This window comes from Copidosoma floridanum, unplaced genomic scaffold (genome assembly GCF_036245765.1).
Source record: "Copidosoma floridanum isolate Cflo_tuat_1 unplaced genomic scaffold, Cflo_Japanese_pri ptg000040l, whole genome shotgun sequence".
Classification (NCBI taxonomy): Eukaryota; Metazoa; Arthropoda; class Insecta; order Hymenoptera; family Encyrtidae; genus Copidosoma; species Copidosoma floridanum.
This window is the reverse complement of record NW_028321917.1, coordinates 5807937-5829383: the sequence shown is the minus strand read 5'-3', so window position 1 is coordinate 5829383 and position 21447 is coordinate 5807937. Positions and strand designations below refer to the sequence as shown.

The 21447-nt window shown below is 39.7% G+C and overlaps 1 protein-coding gene across 1 annotated transcript in view; it reads right to left on the bottom strand.

The window, feature by feature from the left end:
- Positions 1 to 21447, bottom strand: part of LOC106641544 (uncharacterized) — an 88514-nt gene that overhangs the window by 12926 nt on the left and 54141 nt on the right. Inside the window, exon 2 of the mRNA XM_014356003.2 lies at positions 1226 to 1524. Within this exon, the coding sequence (XP_014211489.2) occupies positions 1226 to 1517 (292 nt within the window). The 5' untranslated portion in view covers positions 1518 to 1524. The remainder of the gene's footprint in view (positions 1 to 1225; positions 1525 to 21447) is intronic.

Genomic DNA, 21447 nt, shown 5'->3' with positions numbered 1-21447 from the left:
AAAAGAAACAAACATAAATACAAAGGCGTGATGGTTTGGTGGAGGGAAAACGAAACGCGGAAAACTTCCACGTGCAAGACGATTTAATGTAACGGCCACGCGATTAGCGGAGGTATCAAGGCGTGCATAGGTTTGTAGACTACACGGACCGCCTTAGCCAACTCGTTACATGTGTAACGGCGCGTCCGAGTCTCGTCTCTATTTTTCTTTTACGACAGTTATTGTCCTGCAATTGATGCATCCTGTATATATTATATTATACGAGTATACAGAGTTGTGCAACATATACAGGCAAACTTGTTGATACTTACAACGTTTGAGGTTTTGTCGGGAAAATATAATCAGTCCCAATTAGTTACTTGTATTTATACTCACGGAGTGCTTTGAAAATAATTGTTTCGAGAATTTTTTAGTTATTTGTTATTTCATATTTATCCCTTGTTGGTTCAGTTCCTCATTCGACCCACATGAGATTGGCTCATCTCTCGTTTGAAATTTATCGTCAACCTATGCCCCAAAACGATCGATTTTATACTTGCGACGTCATACAAGCCCTACATAATCACTTGGGCGTTGTAATTTCAATGTCGTGCCCGAAGTGCAATTTCTTGAGACATCCAAGCAAATGAAGGTACTTGTGAAAACTTGATTTTTTCTTAACTATCGAGAGTCAGTACAATCAATTTTGCACACTTATGTTTAGTAAATGAATGGTGAGTAAATTAATAATCTGGGCTATCGCTATAGCAAAAACTTTATCAGAAAACCCAATATACTTTTGATGATCATGTAGGTAAAAAGGTATTGTTGTTTTACCAAACTTGAGTGTAAACGTGGGTTGTCTGTAAAAAACTTGACTGCAACGATGCTGATTGTACTCTTCGCCAAAATATGGTATCGCAAATAAACCATGGTTAATACACTCTTGCCCTTCTTCCGGACGGGTAGAGAGATTCGTATTATCTCTCATACTCCATTAAAACCGAGTATGATTTTTTGATGCCATTTTCGCTCAAAAACAGTCAGCGCGACAGAGATGGACATTTTTACGAGTACAACCATGCATCAATTGGGATTTGCTTAGTATGTATACTACTGGGTGCACTTTAGGTACGAAAGCCTAAGTGAAAATGCATATCGTAGGTTTCCAAAAACTAATGCACTATACAATTACATTAAAAAAAAAAAAAACTGCCTAAAGGAATGTTGGAGTAAAAACACCCACCTTTCTGCTTCTCAGGCTCGTGCTCGACGATGTAGGCCGGCACGGCGGTGACGAGCCTGTAGTCCGAGCTCTTGGCATCAGCCTCCCCCTCGGGCTCTTCCTTAGCCGGGCGCAGGGGCGAGTAGGCATCTCCGCAGCTCTTCCGCGCCAACCTGGCCCTCGACGAGTAGCCCAAAGTGACCTCGGAGCTCCTGCGGCCCCCCGGCGGCTCGTCCAGTGTCAGAGGGTTCGGCAGCACCCCCGCGTCCTCGGCGCTGTGGCGCCTGGCCTTAGTCGTCAACCGCTTGAACATTCCGGACCTGAAAACCCATCGGACACCGCTCGTTGGTTATGTTGTCTTGTTTTTTTCTCCCGCGCCGCATCGGTTGATTGGACCCGGGAATTTCGTTTTTTTTTTTTTTTTTTTTGTTGTTTTTTGTGTCTTTCTTAACAGTATACGAGGTTGGCTTTGAAGGCTCGCGGTACCGGGTACGGGAGGGCAAATTGTTTTGCGGAAGCGCGCCAGGAACGACGACGCGCTGCGGCTTTCGATATTGTATACTACCAGCCAATTTGGTATTATATTCCGGGGCAAAGAGGCCGATGTTTTTTTTGTTTTTTTTTTCTTTTGCGGTGACAGCTCCTTCGAGGTTCGTTATCCCTTCTCCCCGGGTTGAAGGCCTCAATTCCCACGCGAAAAATCCCTGGACAGGATGAAGCTATTAGTGTCCATTTACGCGGTGCATGAATAGAGTATACGCGTGACCTTCCGAGAACAAGCGTCTTTGATATACTTGGGTATACGTGTTGACAATAATTTCTAGGAACACGAGAATATACGCGGTTGCATCCGACGCTGCACATTGTTGTGGACGAGATAACGCAATGATTCCGTGAATAAGGGAGTATATTATATAGTCTAAGGGTACGGGATTACTCCTCTATCCGTCGTATTTCTGGAATTCGATTCCATGCACGCGGTGCACAAAAAGCGATCTTGGGTATCGGGAGCGCTGCAACACTTTTACGATGCACGAGCAAGAGTCCCCCCTCTTCCCCCAATTAGAGACCCTCCCGAAAATGTTCGTGTACCAGTGCACAAACGTGCAAGCGCCCCGATCTCCGATTATTCGGCGCGAGAAAGAGGTGCAGCCGGGAGGGGTAATCGATCGTGCCCTCGTTGATTTTCGTGAGGGGCAAAACACCTGTCGCTTTCGCTTCGGAGGCTGTGGGAGTCTCGTGTGTATATACAGGTTGAGGGGCAGGAGGAGACGGCGCGAGGGAGAAAGAGGTGGGTGTGCACGGATGGGAAACCAGAGAGCCCCCCCAAAAAAGTGTGTACGTGCTGGCGCGCCATGGGAAAGGTGAACTCTCCGGGAGAGTTGTCCGAAGGCGCCCACCCATCGAGTGAGACCTCAAGTTCGAGCGTATAGGTGGAAATTGATGCGTCCGTGTTTGTTTGTTAGATTCCGGTTGTGTTTTTGTTTTTTTCATTTCATACAGACGCGCATCAGGGACTTAATTGCAATCACGATTCCGAAAATTGCGGCGAATTAGCTCGTTGCGAGTAATGGGGTGAGAAGAGAGGGATCCTGCGGCTCGACTATATACTCTCCGATCTGGGAATCTTTGTGCTGTTGTTGCTCTGTGCCGTGGGTAGACAATGGCAGAGAGAAATCGAGAGCTGTTGTTTGAAACAGCACTCGAATGTATCTACTTAGTCCATACGTAAGTGGACTTTGGTATGTGTGTGTGTATACTCTTTCGTACCCGAGTATGCTGGGATTTGGGTGACGATTATAATGAACCTGTGGCTTAATTAACCAACGGGTGCAGGCACATCAGTGCAAATTCAAGTGTGTGAAAATAACACCTTCGTAGCGCGTCGTTGGAATTGCTACTTGTTTAATATGCTATGGAAGTAATGATTTAATGAGCGTTTTGAAAACAACAAAGCCGCTGGCTTATCCATCGTTCAACTAGTTTTGTTAAATTAAACTGTTTTCCCTGCAAAGCTGACACAAATTTTTTACGCCTTCAAGGGTGAATATACGTTCGAAATATGTATGATTCTATAGACAGGGCTGAGGAGTTTTTATCTTCAATCTAAATTTTTGAGAACTTCACGAAGCTAAGGAAATATTAACAATATTTTTTGAAGAAACCGAAAAAGTATGATGTAATATAATTTTTGCACATGCTTACACACCGCCTGTCACTGTCGTAACCAAAAATTATAGCTAACAGCACTTGATGCTCCCATCTTTTCAACCGAGCCTTAAAAAATAAAATACATCTTGCAGACTCGTTAAATAAAGTGGCGACAAAATCGAGTAATTGGAGGTTAAGGCTATGAGTCAAGCCACGACAATCGGACCCACACGGCCAGCAGAATCGAGAACAGGGAATATCACGCTTGGATTGATTCATAGTGTATACGAGCTGAAAACAAGTTTTCTAAAGCCATTACGTAATGCGCGGGTAATTATTATGTTTGTGCAACAATTATCTTGCATCAAAAACTACAAAGAAACTGGATGGGAATGGAAAAAAACTGAGCTTAAGAAAAAAGCCGGCACAAGTGATCGAGAACAAAGTCTCGAAAAGCATCTCTGGATCATGAAGGAGTCGACGAGAAACCGGCTCTGCCGGCTCTAACATTACCAGGAGTCGATTTTCGTTTTCAATCCAATTATACACAGCTATACGGAGCAACGCGGACGTACAAGAACATGGAAAAAAAAAAATAAATAAAAAGAATTCATATTACAAGACGAGCCGTTCGAATTAAAGTAAATAGCGCCACGCACACGCGCGCGCGCAGAGGAAACGAGAGAAAAGCATCACATGCGCCGGCGGCCCTCTAATGGCTTTCATTTCCTATTATTAACAATCCGATATTCATCTCTATTTCTCTCCCCGTACGTATAATACACGCGTAGCCAAGAGTCTTACGTATAGAACAGGTAAAACTCTGTTCTTTTTTTCGTATCTAAATATATATAATAACGCTTTCACGTCGAATTACGGTTGTAAAATTTACTATTAACGGCGTGTAATTTTTTAATAGCCGTTCGTTATATACTGTATAGCCGAGACCGCCTAAGGTACATTGAGAAAGTTGCGAAACCCGCGAACGAGGTGTCTGGATGTTTTTTGACTTTTCTAATTGTTCGACGTTTGTTTCAACGAAAAATCTAACCGACGCGCGCGCACTATTCAAATGCCCCGACGTCGTTCCAAACGTTCCAAGAAAAATCGTTGGCTGTCGTCGTTACGCATTATATATACTTCTGCACTTAACTTTCCAACTCGTTCGCTCAAGTTTCACAACTTTTTTTTTTTTTTTTTTTATCATCTGCGGTTTCAATAATGTGGTAAAACATATGGCTGTAAGAAAGGAAATAAAAAAAGAAAATAAAAAAAATACGCGATTAACACTGCCAGGTGATTATCGTTACTCCTTAACGAGATTTCTCAACTTTGCATAACGATATCCTACAAATCTCGTATCGCGTTATCGTAATTCAACCGTATCAATGCGCGCGATCTGATTTTCAGATGATTCATCGGCTCGCAACCATATACCTAATACTCAAGTTTTTTTTTCGTCGCCAATGTACTCAATTTTTCTTCATACCGCGATCCGACAGATTTTCCTTTCATCTATACATATACCATACGCGTTGCTCTCGTTGAACTCACAAGAGTCATCGGCCCGTCAATTAACGCTCGCGCGTATACTTACGTTGGGGTATATAAATATATATATACCTACGTGCGTGCGTGTATCTCTGATGACTCATCCCATCTGTATTCCAATATCCACGGCAAGCGGTTCTATTACACGTACACATAAGTGAATGAGTTGTACATGTAAGTACTCACAGCTACATCGCTACGAATGAGCGCGTCCGGTGTTGCCTCTTGCTCCCTTATGCAGTGTTTTGTATACTTATATAGATGAGCGCCTGGGGCCCTATCCTCCAAACGTGTTGGCAGGCGACATAGCCAATACACAGCTAAAGGAGCTCTCTGATTGGTCGAAATTGACTGTGTTGGCCTGGTGTCAGGAGTGTGTTACTACACTTAGAGGATAGGGCCCCTGCGGGTTTATTATATACACGGGACAGAGAGAGAAAGAAAAACTTGACCACTTAGTGTGAGAGCGGGTAGATGTGCACGTAAGTATACAATACGTACCACATCCAACGTTCTTCTTTTCGTTGCACGAGACTCGATTTTTCTCGCTTTGCTTTTAATTATACACAGGACGAGTTCTCTATTTTCTTTGTACAAGGTATACGTACATGTATGTAGCTTGCCACCGAGGATGCCTCTGATTGATTTTTCATGCGCGCCGTTGCGTGTATGCATTTGCCGTATGTAAGCCTGTATGTAAGTGGCGTGTATTGCGGCGCTTTGCGTAAGTTTTTGGGTGAAGGGCGATTTACTTTTAATCGAGGCCTTCGCTCGTGCGAGTCGCTGGGCTCGAATTTTTTTAATGGAGGGAAGAGGAACAAAAAAACTTAACGAGGGCGTTGCGTATAGGCTATGGAGTGTTTTTATTTACTTTTTTTTTTTTTTTTTTTTTTTTTTTTTTTTGCTACAAAATAACGTAATTGTAAGAAAAGGTTTACAATCGACATGAAATTTTATGACATGTTGTACTTGTATTGTATCATTTTGCGATGTAAAATAATTTTTTCCGTTTAACTTATACGTCAGTTAAAGAGACCCCGAAACTTGAATGCGAAAATCTTCCAATCGTACGTCTGGCTTTTTACCCTTTCTTTCTTTTTTTTTTTTTTTAAGAATTTTTACTAACTTTTCTTGGTGTTACGTACTTTGAAATTTATATTTTGCACTACGCGAAACAATGTTATATCACGGGCCTGATTCCGTAAACGTATCGCATATAAAACTTGTGTAAACATCGACAGATACAGGATTAACGGAGCCCTTTTTTGGTCGGACAACTTCTGCATTTACTGTACATCCCAAACATCTCGGGTGATAATGTATAATCCTACAAGAATAATCCAATAAAGGTATCGTCGCTCACTATACGCGCTTACGTTACTTTAGCTCTATTTCGATGATGATAGACTCGCTGAGAGGGGGTCAGGCCACTGGAGTGAATGGCATTATGGTACATTGCCATTTTTGTAGTAAAAAGTGTTGTACCTACAAGTAACAATATTGTCCTTATTCATTTGCTGCTACAAGTTTTGCGTAAAAAATGTGCCCCTTCCTAATGAGATAATACGCATCTCAACGCGTGCTTGGGTTAGGTATACATTTTGATAAATCTTTAACAAATTCATCACTGCGGACTTTCATGACAATTGTTGAAACGTGTTGTGAGCTAATGCAACGGTAACGATATGTGTTTCCCGGCCACTTACGTACTTTTCCCACCCAACTTAAACCGAAATAATCTCAAGTGGTTTTCCCAGGAATGGCCCCATGCACGTTAATCTTATCAGGCTGCACTCTGGAACCACTCAACCATCGAGCACCTTGGTCTGTCTATGCTATCCAATTTACAATGGCAAACTATTTTGGGAAGATTGTCGATGCAACATAATTAGAACGTCTTCTAATACATAAAATTCTTACTTCAATTAACCCATACTCAAAAAGAGGTTACGATTGAGGCATCAAAATTATTTTCTTTCGCCCTACCAGCATGAAAGTTCCACCGGTTTGATAAAACTTTATTCCGAACGCTTGCAAAATACAATTAAAATACAGAGAGCCATAAACGTGCTCGTAACGCCTTGAATGGCATTTGGTCGTAACTAAGTAACAGTGTACCAATACCTACTTACAATTAATACGACAAAATCTCAAGGTTGATTGTTTCACTCCGCCAAATTCCTCAGCGAGTACAGTCATTGTTCTACAATAATCGTCCTCCATCGACAACCAACGATCAAGGGTACGAAAGGCACACACTTGAAACGAGCAAAACGCAGCGTAACCAAATAACCCCACGCGAAATAACTGTACATAAATTTTCGAAGTATTGTTAATCCCCGCGCAAATCGCGATCAAAGCGTGCAATTGTTCCAAGCGACCGCATGAACATTCGTATAACAACTCGTCATCTTCTCCAACGCGTTGAAATCAATCTCCCTGTTATTGTGGCCGAAAAAAGTGAAGTACCCACTTAGAGACCGTCGAGGCGACCAAAGCCGCGCTTTCGGATCCGCTGATGATTCTCAACCTCTGTCCCATCCCAACGGGGCACTTTTTTTTTTTTTTCTTATACATATATTATAGTGCTCTACGTCCGGCTCCTTTAATAAGGGCACTACTTTCGACAACCTAGGATGTATATATGCTTACGTGCCCGCCGTCAGTCATCCCCAAAGGGAGTACGCGCGAACCTTAAAAAAAAACGAGAATGCACCGACCATTGGCCATATTGTATAAGGCAGTATAGCATCCCGCGGCATACAGGTGTATGGTTCGTATATACGGTATTAAATGCACACGACAACCGCATGGCTAATGCGCTGCCAGTGGGGTATTAGCATAAATCACGTGACCGAGAGCCAGCGATAAAAAATCGAGAGGAAAAAAGTGCGAGCTACGGCAGCAGGTGCAGCCGATCGGCCGCGAATAAGAGCCGCTCTGGTTGTACAATGCGCACGTTTGCACATCGAGTGGAAAAGTCCCTTTGTCTCTTGCGTGAGCTACAGTATATACGAGTGGTGTTTGATGAGCCGCGACGAAAGCGCAATGGCGATGATGCACGGGATGTGTTCTGCTTGGATAAATGGCTGATTTTATGTGTATATGTATAACGTGGTGGCCATATGCATATAATGCACGATGAGTAGAGGGTAGAGGGTCGGAGGATGGCGGTGTGTATGACTGTGATGGGATAAGAAAAGCCGATTTTGCGGTGACAAATTGGCTCATTCACGCGTTTCGACGGACGATTGCGTGACGATGCGGGATTCTCTTCTTCAATGATTTTTCACAGTTTATTGGGACTTTATTGACGAATCATCCGCTTCCGGTACATTTTAGTGGATTATAATTATTCTAACTACAAGAGAATGATAAACGTGTAAATTGATTAACAGGAATTCACCATATCGATGCAATTTATTTTGATTCCTTGTGTTAATGTTATTTGAAGGAATTTCACCGAACACTTACACTATATGTAAGAACTATATGTATTAAGATTTAATGCATTATCAGGAATTACATTTCGAGCATATGTTGTAAATGCAACGTAATAGAATTCTTGCTTCTGGAAAATACGGTGTGACTTTAATTTGAGGGTATTCTTAGTACACTCTGTCTAAATTTGATTCAAATAACAGTAAAAATGGCTAAAAAATTTTAAACTTTGTTAGTAAAAGGCAATTTACAACAAAGGAAATTTATACAGGACTGCATAAATTTTCAATTAGACGTAGAAATAACATTACTACGGATATTTATAATTGCATGCAAACATTCTTTTCGTGCCGTTATGTGCAGGTCCGTACGTCTCCTATTCAGAGAGTACAATAAGCGTGTGTGTTGTTACAATATATTTATAAAAACAATCGCCCGAAAAGAGTCGCGTCGTGACTCTCACTAGACAATCAACAGTACGCGCATGAGTTCCAAACGTCTATTATTATGGTAATTATTGCATTTCACGAAATTCACCACAAACGGAGACTCCCAACGATATTCTTTTTTCCTCTGTCGCATGGATAGGGAAGAAACGGCAAAAAAACGTGTACTTTTCCGTAAAAAGAGAAACGAGTTTTCCCACGCACGTTAAAAACGATCGAGAGTTGGCGTACATAAGTGAAATGCAATTATTTGTATGAAAACTTTTACATGACCGTAAAAAAAGTGCCAGACGAATGTCGAAAGTACACACGTACGCGTTCCATACATAATGGGGAGATGGAGGTTTCGAGGTCGGTCCAAGAGATCGTCGTGTAAAGGCTGCGGGACAAATGGATTGAAATTTTGTGTCGACGTATTTTTTATGTGTGCTTACGATGAAAGCGCGCAGATTTCAAAAAAAATTCAAAATAACTTCAAAGTGTTAGCTGCTTTTTGTGACTAAAAATTTCCTTTTGAAATTATTTTCATGTTGTTAATTTGAGATCGTTTATATGGTGGTATCATTTTGGTTGCTAATAACCCTTAATAAAGGGAACTGATGCATTTAACAGTAATTTAACTATTATTTTAAATAATTTAAATGAGGTACCATTATTATTGTAGATTAGCTGAACTCCTCACTTAAGAAGTTATTGTTCGACAGGTTACATCACGTTTGTCCACCATTTGCGAAATGAATCCAAAAGTGTGGTTTTTAGTCACAAAAAAACAGCTGAAATTTTGAACATATGTCCTAATGATGGTACATAACTTCAAAAAAACCTTTTTTTTTCTGGAATCGATATTAAGTTTTCGAAGTAACGTTTTTCCAAACCTTGTGTGCCATCGTCACGAACATCGAACAGAGACACAGAAACCACGAGTGCCCTGCCTACGTTCTATTTGGTTTTTTTCTTCAGTTTTTGGTTTTTTTGATTCTCCAGACGCGGTTGCAACTCTTGCGCACCCACGCGTCAGACGGTGCATCCACGGCCATGGATTTTGAAATCAGCTGCACTTTTACGTGCCAAGAGAAAAAAAAATCGTTGCGATGAAAAAGCGTTACGAAACCAACCAGCACCAGCTGTCCGTTATCATCACCCGGGCGGTACTCGTACAACTTGGATTTACTTATATATAAATTGGGCGGGAAAAAAAAAAGTGCGCTCGCCTCAACGTTAATTGATACCCTTGGCAAAGTAAATGCCTGTCATTTACAAACATGTGTACTAGAATTTAAAAAAAAAATAGACCTTCGATTCAACTACGGAAAAGTGATTTCCCGGTTGTTTTTTTACATAAACGTATACGTAAACAGATTGTAAAAATATACGTACGCCCAACGGTAGGCGGATAAAAAAAAGGCAACAGCTAGCGCCCGATCAGATATGCATGGTAAAGCGCGTTATTGAAACCGCCAGCGGGAGTTGCTCTTCCTGCTCGTTAATTCATCACGTAAACGGCCACGGTGGCTATTACATATCGGTAATCGCAAATAACAATCGCTACTCCTTTCACTCGCACCTGTGAGTATACTCATACTTGTAGCGCCCATATTTCCATGGAATCTGCGTACCTATTATGCTATCTTTACATCAATTTTTACGCAATCGACTGGTGTATTGTGTAGGTATTATCGTGCGCGTGTTTGTGTGGCATTAACGTCGAGATTTACCATGCGCGTTGTATACAATGTTCCAGTAAATTCCATTTCAAAAAGAGATATGGTACGTTAGGTCTTTTTGGTGTATACGAAATAAATGTATCTCAAAGAGTGCCATTTTTGGACATTCTTGGCAGCTTCCGGAATAAACTAAAAGAGTGGCTTTGTAACTCGATGAGGAAGAAAAAGGAGGAGATATTGGAAAAGTTAAGAATGCCTTCTAATGATTGCTGACAACTTTAAAGGACTTTCAATGATTTCACGACCTTTACCATAACTTTAGATGAAATATTAGATTACTTCGATAGACTTTAAAGTTTTTTTATGATTTTTAATGATTTTCGATGACTTTTGAGTAGTTGCTCTTACTTGGATAGCGTAAATCCTAAGGGTAAAGCTGTTTTACTAGTTAATAAAGTCATTTGCTTTATCTGGATGATCAAATAACTCCTCGGGATTAAGTAAAACATTGACTCATGCGTTTCCATTTCATTGCCAATGAGTTTTTTGAAAAGAAAAAAAACTTTTCTTTCGAAATTACCTTTCAATCACTTAATTTAAAAACAAAATCTAAGAGCGCGCGGTGGCTCGGTCGGCTAGGTCGTGGATTGGCACGCGGGAGACCGTGGTTCAATTCCCGGCCAGTGCGACTTTTACGGGCAAAGTACCTCTGTGTCTTTCACATGTGCTTTTTCACCACGCAATGCTCCTCGAGGAGGGTTTAGGCGACCTTCTCGCAGCAAATTTGCCTAATTCCCCCGACCCCCCTCCCAGTGATGGGAGGCCTCCCATCCCTCTTCCCTTCCTTCTCCCAAGTGCTAAGTGCCCATAGTAGTGCCCTTATTAAAAAGGAGCCGGACGTAGAGCACTATAATATATAAAAAAAAAAAAAAAAAATAAAAACAAAATCTAGCTCTAATTATTCTCTAAAATATATGTCGAAACAAGTCTCAAAAATGGCACTTTTATTCACGTGTAATAAGCATCAGAAGCACGTAACAGCAATCCCCGCAATTATACGACCAACACGCGCCGCACGTAAACCTCACTCACACCTGTACTAAAAAAAAATCGCAACACGTGCGCGTGTATATTTTTGTTTGCTCGCACACACACACCACAAATTAGACGCGACTAAATCGTCTCGCGCAAATTACGATAGTGGCTCCGCAACCGAGGGGGATATTTAATCGAACAACACGTTGTACACACACTGCATATCCTGCTCGTGACTGATGGCTTTCCACCTTTTTACTTCAATAAATGCGCGTACACTCACACATGTGCGTTTATGACTTTGTTGGGTATAGCTTTCGCTTCGATTATAACTGTACACCAAAAGAATATACGCACAGCTGCAATGGAGTTACTATCGAGATGAGCTTTTATTTTTAAATACAAATGTATCGCAAAAACGAGGTGCGCGTAATAAAGCCATTGCACTTTGATGCGTACATATATGTGTTACATGAATGTACATGGTAAGACATGTAATAATATCCGAGAAGATTGTAAATCAATCGCTCCCGGGAGTTGTGTGTGGGCAATAAACGAGTCGAGCCTTTTTTTTTGTTGTTTTCATGCTACGATCGTGTGCTCAGTATAGATTGCTCGAGCGACGTTAAATTGTGTCATACCTGCATGATTTGCTTTAATGGACGTTGCTTGCTTTTCCAGGGCGTACGGGTTTTCGGATTATTTTTCTTTGTAGCGTAGTAAAACTCCATGCTGCACGTATATGTTCAGATAACTCGATTGAAAAAAGAAACCAAACCAAACGTTTGATTCCGCAAGCAACGCAAAAGCTCGTTATCGTCAATAGAGCCATTAGAATTTCATGTAAAAAGACCATCAAGGTAAACATTAATGGTTTTCTTTAAACAATCTATTGGCTTATTCACCGGTGATGGGGGCTGTTTCCACATAGATCCACCGTTAACCTTCGCGATTCCCCTGCATCGGAGTTTTATGCAATTACAATGAGTCTAGCGCATATACATACTTCCTATATGTATACACGAGCCGAGGCTGTAAGGCTCGTATACGCGCAACACGTGCGGAGCATCTTTTTCTCTTTCTCGCTCCTGGCGTGCCGTGGATGATTTATGTCGCGTCGAAGGCATCGCACGGGTTTTCACGATTAATGCCTACAATACATGTGCATGGAAAAACATGGGTATACTGGCATATATAGCGTCTCTTTTTGAAAAATCGCGCTTTTATCCCCATTCTCATCAATGTAGGTACGCGATGGCAAAATGGCCCTTTTGACCCACTTTGGGATTACTGCTCACTACGGTCTGGACAAGCCCTCAATGTCTTGGCACACTAAAGGTCAACAAAGATGCTTCGGTTTGACTGAGACAGCATCACGTATTTTAAATTACAGGTGTATCTCCTGCAAAACACCGTAACTATTGTATAATAAACACACTCGTGCCGAAGCACATGTTGTTGACGAAAGTACACCGTACGGTCGATTGTAATCGTTGCCCAACGAGACTCATTACCATTTTTTCATAACCCAAAAACCCTTATGTCACGCTGACGAGCCACAGCGCGCGGCTTTCAAAATTTAGCCTCGGTACCAAAAGGAAAGCTATCGCTAAGCAAATCTTGTCGAATGCGTTTTCAGAGGAAAAAAAAAGGAAAGAAAGAGAAAGAAAACAACGAAAAAGTGAGTGACACCCTGCGAGATAACAGCGGCAAACACGTACACCAGAACGAAGGTGATCGCAGCACTTGTACACCATTTAACAAACGCAAAGGGGTATATATGTGTATGCACGACAAAAGAGAGGTTGCAGGTAAACTATGTATACGCCACTACACGGGTGCATGTACAAGAGAGCGACGTTACACATTATGATACACACCTGTTCGTTCTCTCCGCGTATAGAAGATTGCGCAACCAAAAGGCTTCTCCTGCCTCGGTGTGTATACACACGGGGCGCGCATTATAACGTACTTTCACTCGATCGGCAGCCTCCTCTCCTCGCAGTGAGCGAGTATACCTGTTTGCGGTACACGTGTATACACAAGTACGTACGCGATAAGGAGAGGAAGAAGAAAAAAGCATGCTTTGGAAAAAAAAAAAAAGGAAATTAAAAAGAAAGAAAAAGGGGCTCTTGCTCGTCTCGAGGCACCGACCTCGGAACGTGACGCGAACAATTGGTCCCCGGTGACTCGGAGGAGAGAAAGGGAAATTTGAGGCTATTGGGAGAGCGCCGGACGAGATGATAGAAACAGCTCACGCGTGCACCTTACTGTGGGAATTTTCGGTGTGGTTGGGAAACCGGCGGATATGATTTATGCTGTACGGCTAATTGTTTGAAACCGATCGTTTTTGCGTGCGTCTCTGTTGTAGATCCTTGGGATTTCGCGGGGGGGGGGGGGGGGTAGACAATATAGCGCAGGTGAAAGTGAAAGCTGTTGATAATTATTTATTATTTTGGAGCGTGCGAGTGGAGCTTTTTGCCCGAGATCTTTGGCTTCGGTGGTATATGTACATGTGAGATAGTTGCAGTCAAAGGGGATGCACGTGGAGTGGGGAGCGTGAGGTGTACACGCGAGAGTTACGTAAATGCATAAAAGGAGCTCGAGTTTATTGAGATAAGCCGCGGTGGGTTTCCAGAGCGTCGTTGGGCACGTGAAGCGATTCCGCGGAAAAAAAAAAATTCAAGTCAGGAATTTTCTGACATAGAATAAGGTTTTTTGAGGTGCTCCGTTGGAAGGGAGATTTTTATCTTCAACGTGACTCTGAGGGAGTATCGGAGATAACTATTGTGAACCTAAAATGAACGAGATTTTTTCAAGAAAATTCCCCCCGAAAACGTGTGTTGACGATTGAACAAAGTCTTAGTTGTACGAGGAAAAAATTTATTTCCACAATCGTTTCCTCAAAATTTGACTTCTGTCGCGTCACGTATAATCCTCTTTTTCGAATTTCATGCAACATCTTGTACAAATAAGGTACATAACGCAGCTACTGCTACAAATCCACAGGAACAATCTTGATCATATTTTGTTATTCTAACTTTTGAGGTTTGTACCGAAGTATATCACTAAACAAAAATTTGTTACATTTTGGATAAAATTTAGGTACGAAAATTTATAAAAGCACGTAAGTATAAGAGACAATGGAAACATCAATTGAGCACATCCAAGGAAGATGTCTTTTTTTTTTTTATAACCATATCCCCATACGATGCACCTATAAAAAGCCGCATCAACAACCAAACCTCAAAACACACGTCTTCCCCTTGAACTATTTCGGTCTATAGCAGTGCAATTACGAAACAGCCCGTTACACATAAATATACAAGTCAATAAAAGCTCGAGCGCCGGAAGTACTTGTCACTCGGTATATAGGTGTAAATATAAAGAAGAAAAGTGAAGAGTCACATCTACTCGTCGCCCAAAGCGAGGGCCCGCTTATTAATAAGAGTCCCTACCTCTCTGTGTTCTCGAAAAAACCAAATGGGACGAGATGAAAGGGGCCCAACGAAAAAAGCTTCAACGAGCACGACCGCATTAATCCTCGTCCAGTCAAGTGTATCAAGTACGGATATACATATATATATGTAGGAGATGCGCGAGATATATATACACGGGTTGAGACAAACAGGCGAGAGAGATGACTGTGACGATACAATTTTTCCGTCTCTATAAAAAAAAGGAGAGAACGTACGAGTGGCAACAGCAGCGGGGGTCAACGTCATCGCCGTCTCTCTTTCCATCCTCCCGTGCACTGACCCCGTCATAGGCGCACTCGTATGCGCGATGACACATGCCGTTCAAGATTAGTATAACAGCGGCAGGTGCGTAGCTGATCTACTTATACACTTTTTCCTCAGCCCGAGAGTGAATCTCAAAAAAACATGGGATAATGTGTGCACGTACCTATAGTATACCCGTGAGGGTAAATGAGAAAAATTGAGGAGAAAAACAAGGGGGGAAGGAGGCGAGCACTCCGACCTGCGTATACTGTATGGCTATTGTGAGGGATCAATGCTCCCTGAAAGAGTGTGGAGGTTTCATTCCTTCTTTTTCTCTCTCAAAGGGGGAGATCGGAGCTCTATTGGATTTATTGGATTCTGGTTGGAGAGGAGCATACGCCCCTTTGGAATTACGGAAGAGCGAGTACGATGGGATTCCGATTGATTATGAGTTTCGAGAGCATTCGTGCTTAATGGCGTTTTGACAAAAAAAGGAGACGAGAGTGGACAAAATCTTTTAGTGAATCGCCTTTGTAAAATTAATTGGGGTTACTTTTTTTTTTTTTTTTTTTTTTTTTTTTTCAAGTAAAATATTTTGAAACTAATTGAAGGATGAAAATTAACTTTTTGAAAATGGCACCCCCAATTGTTTGGTATTAAAATGGACTTACGCTAACGTGGAAGAGGTGGTTTCGAATCTTTGCTCACCTGAAACAGACAAAACATTACAAAAGTTAATTATGTGTACAATTTTTCTTTATTAGGTTAATTAAAAATTTTTTTCCTTCAACATTTTATAATGTTTGATAAACAGAAACTCCTTTTTATACGGTAAGTATTACAATAAAATTGGCTTTTACTTGCGCAAATGAACGTCTTATAGTTAACAGTTTCGACGTGAATTATTTCAGATGCGCAGATACTTAATCTGATTACGCAAAGATTAAAAAACTACTTTGTTAACCTTATTAAATTAAAAAAAAAAATAGTACGTTCATTTTGTATTTAAACTTTCAGAAACACGTAATGCGTACTTTATATAAATTGAGGATGTTAATTTAGGGGTAAACACAAATATTCCTCAAAATCGAAAAAAGTTAGGCAAAGTTTACGTACATTTCCGTATTTGTATTTATAATACGTAAGTATACATTTTAATGTAATAGCGTAGAGTTGATTTTCTTAGTGGAACTAATAAAGGACGTACAGTTGCGCAAGCTGCATATTCATATCTACGCGCGTACGTGTACATTTTTCCGTGCACGTGCAAGCTATATGTGGGAAATCTTACAAGTGACGGAGTTAAAGAAAATCTGTCTCCTTTACGTAAAAATACTCTTGAGACGCTCAATGACTTTCAAAGCATCACAAATTTAATATTCCAGCCAAACAGTATAGAAAGCTCGTAATAAAAATAATTTATAAAAATTATTCTTCAATGCACACACGAAACGACCTGTGATCACAATAAACTTACTTTATTCGCTCATCCACGAAAAAATGATACATAGATACTCATTACTCAATGAAAAGTGCACCTAAATTGCGTCAGTATCATATTATTTTTTCATATTTTTTTCTATACGCTTATCACTTATGCATAAAAAAATTACTTAATTCGTAATTATTTGCAGGGTTAAAGTGTCAGGGGATGTCAACAACTGCAATGCATCAATCAAAAGCAGCTTACAACACGTGACATCAAACGCATTTAAAGTCGCATTGACGAAAAGCAACCCAGATACGTATACGTGTTCCATAAATTATAAAAATTTCAATGCGAAAACGTTTGCACGCAAAAAGCGTCGCTTCCAGTATATTTCCCGTCACCAACTGGAGCGCAAGCTCTGATATGCCTCTACGCCAAACGGCGTCGTTTCACTTTCTGAAAAAAAAAAATATATATATATATATTGCACCGCTTACTAAGCACATTTGGATTCAGCTCGCGTTCGCGAAACCCTACGACAGGTACAGCAATGCTCCGTGAGTTTGAAAAATGCTAGACTTTAGAAAAAAAGCACGAACGGAGGAAGTATCAGAGTATGTATCACGTAGGAGACAAAGGAAAATCTCGGGAAAATATAGAACCACCCCCCCCCCAGGTTTTACACATAGATAGTCGGTGTAGCACAAAGGACAGCTGTTCATAGACCTAAAAACAGTTGTTGTGTTAGCATATGGTATACAAATCAGAAACGCGAGCGAGTGCTTTGCGTTTTTACGAGGCTGTTTTGTGGCAATCAGGTCGCCGCAGCGCTGTGACTTTTCCGGGAAGCTTTCGTGCTTTTGTCCAATGTTTCCTCCTCTCTTGCGTCTGTATCGGGGGTGTTCTGAAAGCGTCGCACGCCGGGTGCTTTTGAGGTGAGTTATAATCCCGGAAACGCGTGCATGATGGTAACAAAACTTTAAAAACGTTGCTTTTTTCGTTACGTTCGATGATTGACTTTTTTTTATTTTTAACTCGTGTGCATCAGACTGGAATTAAATGGGTGAGAGAACATTAGGGCAGACGATTCAAAGCTTATGCATTGCCACTGGCACAGATTCATATTTAACTTGGATTATTTCTTTGAAATATTAAAAAAAAAAAAACAAAAAAAATTTTAAAGCTAAGGAAACCTCACAGTAATCATTTTTTACACTCACTATACGCAGTTTTGTGTAAACTGACATTCCACATACAATTAGTTGTATGTTTAATCAATGACACTGAAGTTCGGAACGTGCCGGGAACGAAATTGATAACTAAATTAATCACTTCAAAACAAAGCTAAGATGTTAAGGAACAACTAGGAGTAGCATAAGAGACTGCCAATGATATATATGAGTCGTGAAAATGATAATTTTCCATAATTATACCCAAACCTAAAAATATCATACATGTGCCTCTGCTAACTTCCTACTCATTCCAACTTCTGGCTTTCACAACTCAAAATCCAGAACGAAGGCCCCACCAAAAATGATACACATTGTTTATTATTACATAAACAATGTATAACAATTTTAATATCAGAGAAAAAACGAAGGGGCAGGTAAGTTTTCGACGATTTTCCACTATACGCGTATATCGAAAACGGCCAAAGTGCTACTTCTGAATTTCATAACTCAAAATCCAGAAAGAAGGCCCCGCCAAAAATGATACACATTGTTTATTATTACATAAACAATGTATAAAAATTTTTATATCCAAAAAAAGGAATGGGCTGGGTTTACGACAAGGAATTCGCGTTTTACGTTTAGCCCGCTCACAGCCATAATTCTACTTCTTAAGTAGAGCTTTTAATCCACGATGTACTTATGAATCCTCTGTTAGTTCTAATAACTGTTACTTCAATATTTAGAAAGGGACTCTCTTTATAATTGTTGGATGTTACGGAATTTTCTGTTGGTACATTTATTCATAATAATAAGTTGAATGCATTAAATTATTTGTTTTATTTTATTTTATTTTTTATTGAATATACGTTACAATCATTATTTATTGCATGTGACAATAATGTCCTGTACTCATGTTAGGTACTCCTATGAGGCCATGATGTCTGATATACGTATACGGAGGGAAAAGTCATGCGTGTTTCTCATGGTACATGTGCAAATGGTCCGCGGTAAGAGGGCATTAGCGTTGCATGCATCAAGCCTACGCTCCAACAGCCTGGGGTTAAAGCTCGGTCCACATGAAATGTATCCAGGGAACGAACTCGTGAAACCGTAAGGTACGCTCACGTGTAAGCTACAGTCCACACCCATGGTAGTCAATGTTCCGCGTGCGTGGACTATAACCAGGGATGAAACGCATAGGACCGTGTGGTGCGTTCGCCTGTTAGCTATAGCCTAAAGACACAGCAGTCGATGCTCCAAACGCATGCACTGCAGCCGAGGGACAATTCCATGGAGGCATTGGTTTTTTTTCCAATGCCCTCTTGCGTTTCGTCGTTGCGTCATTAAAGTATATTTATATATGTGAGGAGTGAGAAGGATAGTAAGAGCCAGTATATGTATAGATATGACAGCTCGGCTTTGACTTTAAAGTACGTCTCTTTTGCAATGTATATAGAGTTTTAAGAGTATTCTTGTGGTAAATATGATTTAATTATGTATAGTTATGTTATTTTGTTAATAGTATTCACAACTTTTTAATTTATATAAATTTTTATGGCAAATAAGTTTAGTATTACATGTGTAATTGTCTTGAGAAAATATAACCTAGTTTTTTGTTATGTGTAACTGAAATTTAGTCTGTCATGTTACACTCATGTTTGTGTTTGGATGTACTTACATAAAATATTGCATAAACGATGATTCATGGTTCTTTTTTATATAGCATGTGAATCTAATAGTATGTATACTTCAATCCAAGCCTTCCAAGAAAATCCATCACATGTCATGGAATCTTTGACCAACAGCTCATTAAATCTTCTCGGTTAAATTTTTTTTATCCTTTTATTTAATATTTATTCACATTATCTATTCAAAATAGTTTACTTTTATTTATAAATTTGAGTATCTCTTGAATAAACATGATGATTCCATGGTAATTTGCCAGTGAACTGAAGATAACTTAAAGTAAATTAGAAAATATCCATACAAATGCATTGCCTTGTAATACTGAATGAAGAAAATTTTTTCAAAAAGGTACTATATAAGTAATTTTTTTCAAGATCCTCCCAACAGTAATACTTCAGTACAATCAACAGAACAGGACAAAGACGTCTATGTGTTGGGAAGCTATGATTTGTCAGGTAAATTTCAACTATTGAAATTCCACAAGTTAATGTGTATATTACATGTTTTACGTCACTGGTGCTCCCAAGCACCAGGAGACGTAAAATCGTATACGCACCACGTTCGGGGGTTAAGAAATGTCCTAGATTTCACGTTATCCGCCCTCGGCTTCGCCTCTGGCATTTATTCACGTGAAATCTGCGACGTTCTTAACCTCTCTCACTAGGTGCGTAATGTACTATTGTTTATTTACCTCGATTTGTGTATTCTAGATTCTGAATTTCGTGATTTACAAAGGATAAATTCTCATAAGTCGATCACACAAAAATATGATGTAACTAATGCAACGGTCTCTAATTCAAAGACTATTTTACTTGATGATTCCCAGTCTTCGTTGACCCAAATCTTGAGTGGGAAGGGGAGTGGAACTGCTGTAAATACCAAAAGTTTTTGTATGGCAGTGACTTATACTTTTAAAAGAAGAATTTTTATTTTCTACCACTTTTAAGATAGAAGTAAAGGATTAATACTTTGTTTAATGTTGATCGTATTTTATGGCAAGCTTTCAAAAAGGTCTAAATTCAAGATTTATTTTCAAATTTTGCTGCAAACAATCTTTTTCATTTATATCCACTAATACTTTGAATTTTTCGTTCTATCAGAGGAAAGCAGCTGAATTTTTGTTTAGCTCTGTAATTTTGTGAACCAAAAATACGTATTTGATTTGAGCACTCTAGCAGTTACAGAAACTCACACATGAAATATGAGTAAAAATCACCGATTAGGCTAATTATTGACCCGATGAGTGATTTTGTTTCATGGAGTGTTTAAAGTGCTAAAAACACTACTTGCAGGCTGTGTACAATGATTGATAAAAAGCATTTTTAGTTCAACAGTAATTGGCCTTATCGTTGGTATTCACCGATACTTCATATCTCAACTTCTCTAACAGCTGCAGAGCTCAAATTTGATATTTAGTATTTTTCATAAGATTAAAGAACCAAACAAAATTTTAGCTGCTTACCTTCAATAGAACCAGAAATTCCAATTATAATTGTAACTAAAAAAGATTATTCGCAGCAGGATTTCAAGATAAACTTTGGATTTGAACTTTTCTTAAAGGATGCATTATTAAATATGATTAACATTTAACAGTAGATAAATTATTCAAAACTACCACTATGCAAGTAGTATAATTTTGGAATTATTTAAAAACAACAAAATATTAATTTTTTTTTTTGAAAAGTGTACAATTATAAATTCGAATTTTGTAATGTTTGAATTAATAAGTTTTCTTTCATGTTTTGCATTTCTTAAATGTATAATTTTTTAATATTACGTTATAATCATGAGAAATTTTATTTTTTTTTTTAGATTCTGCTGTCCCATCAACAAATTACATGAAAAACATTCTTGAGAATGCCATAGGTGGCCTCTTTTTACTAAAAAATTATAATTTTAAAGAAAAACCTTTAAACAGACAACTCTTGCGAGACAGAAATAAATTA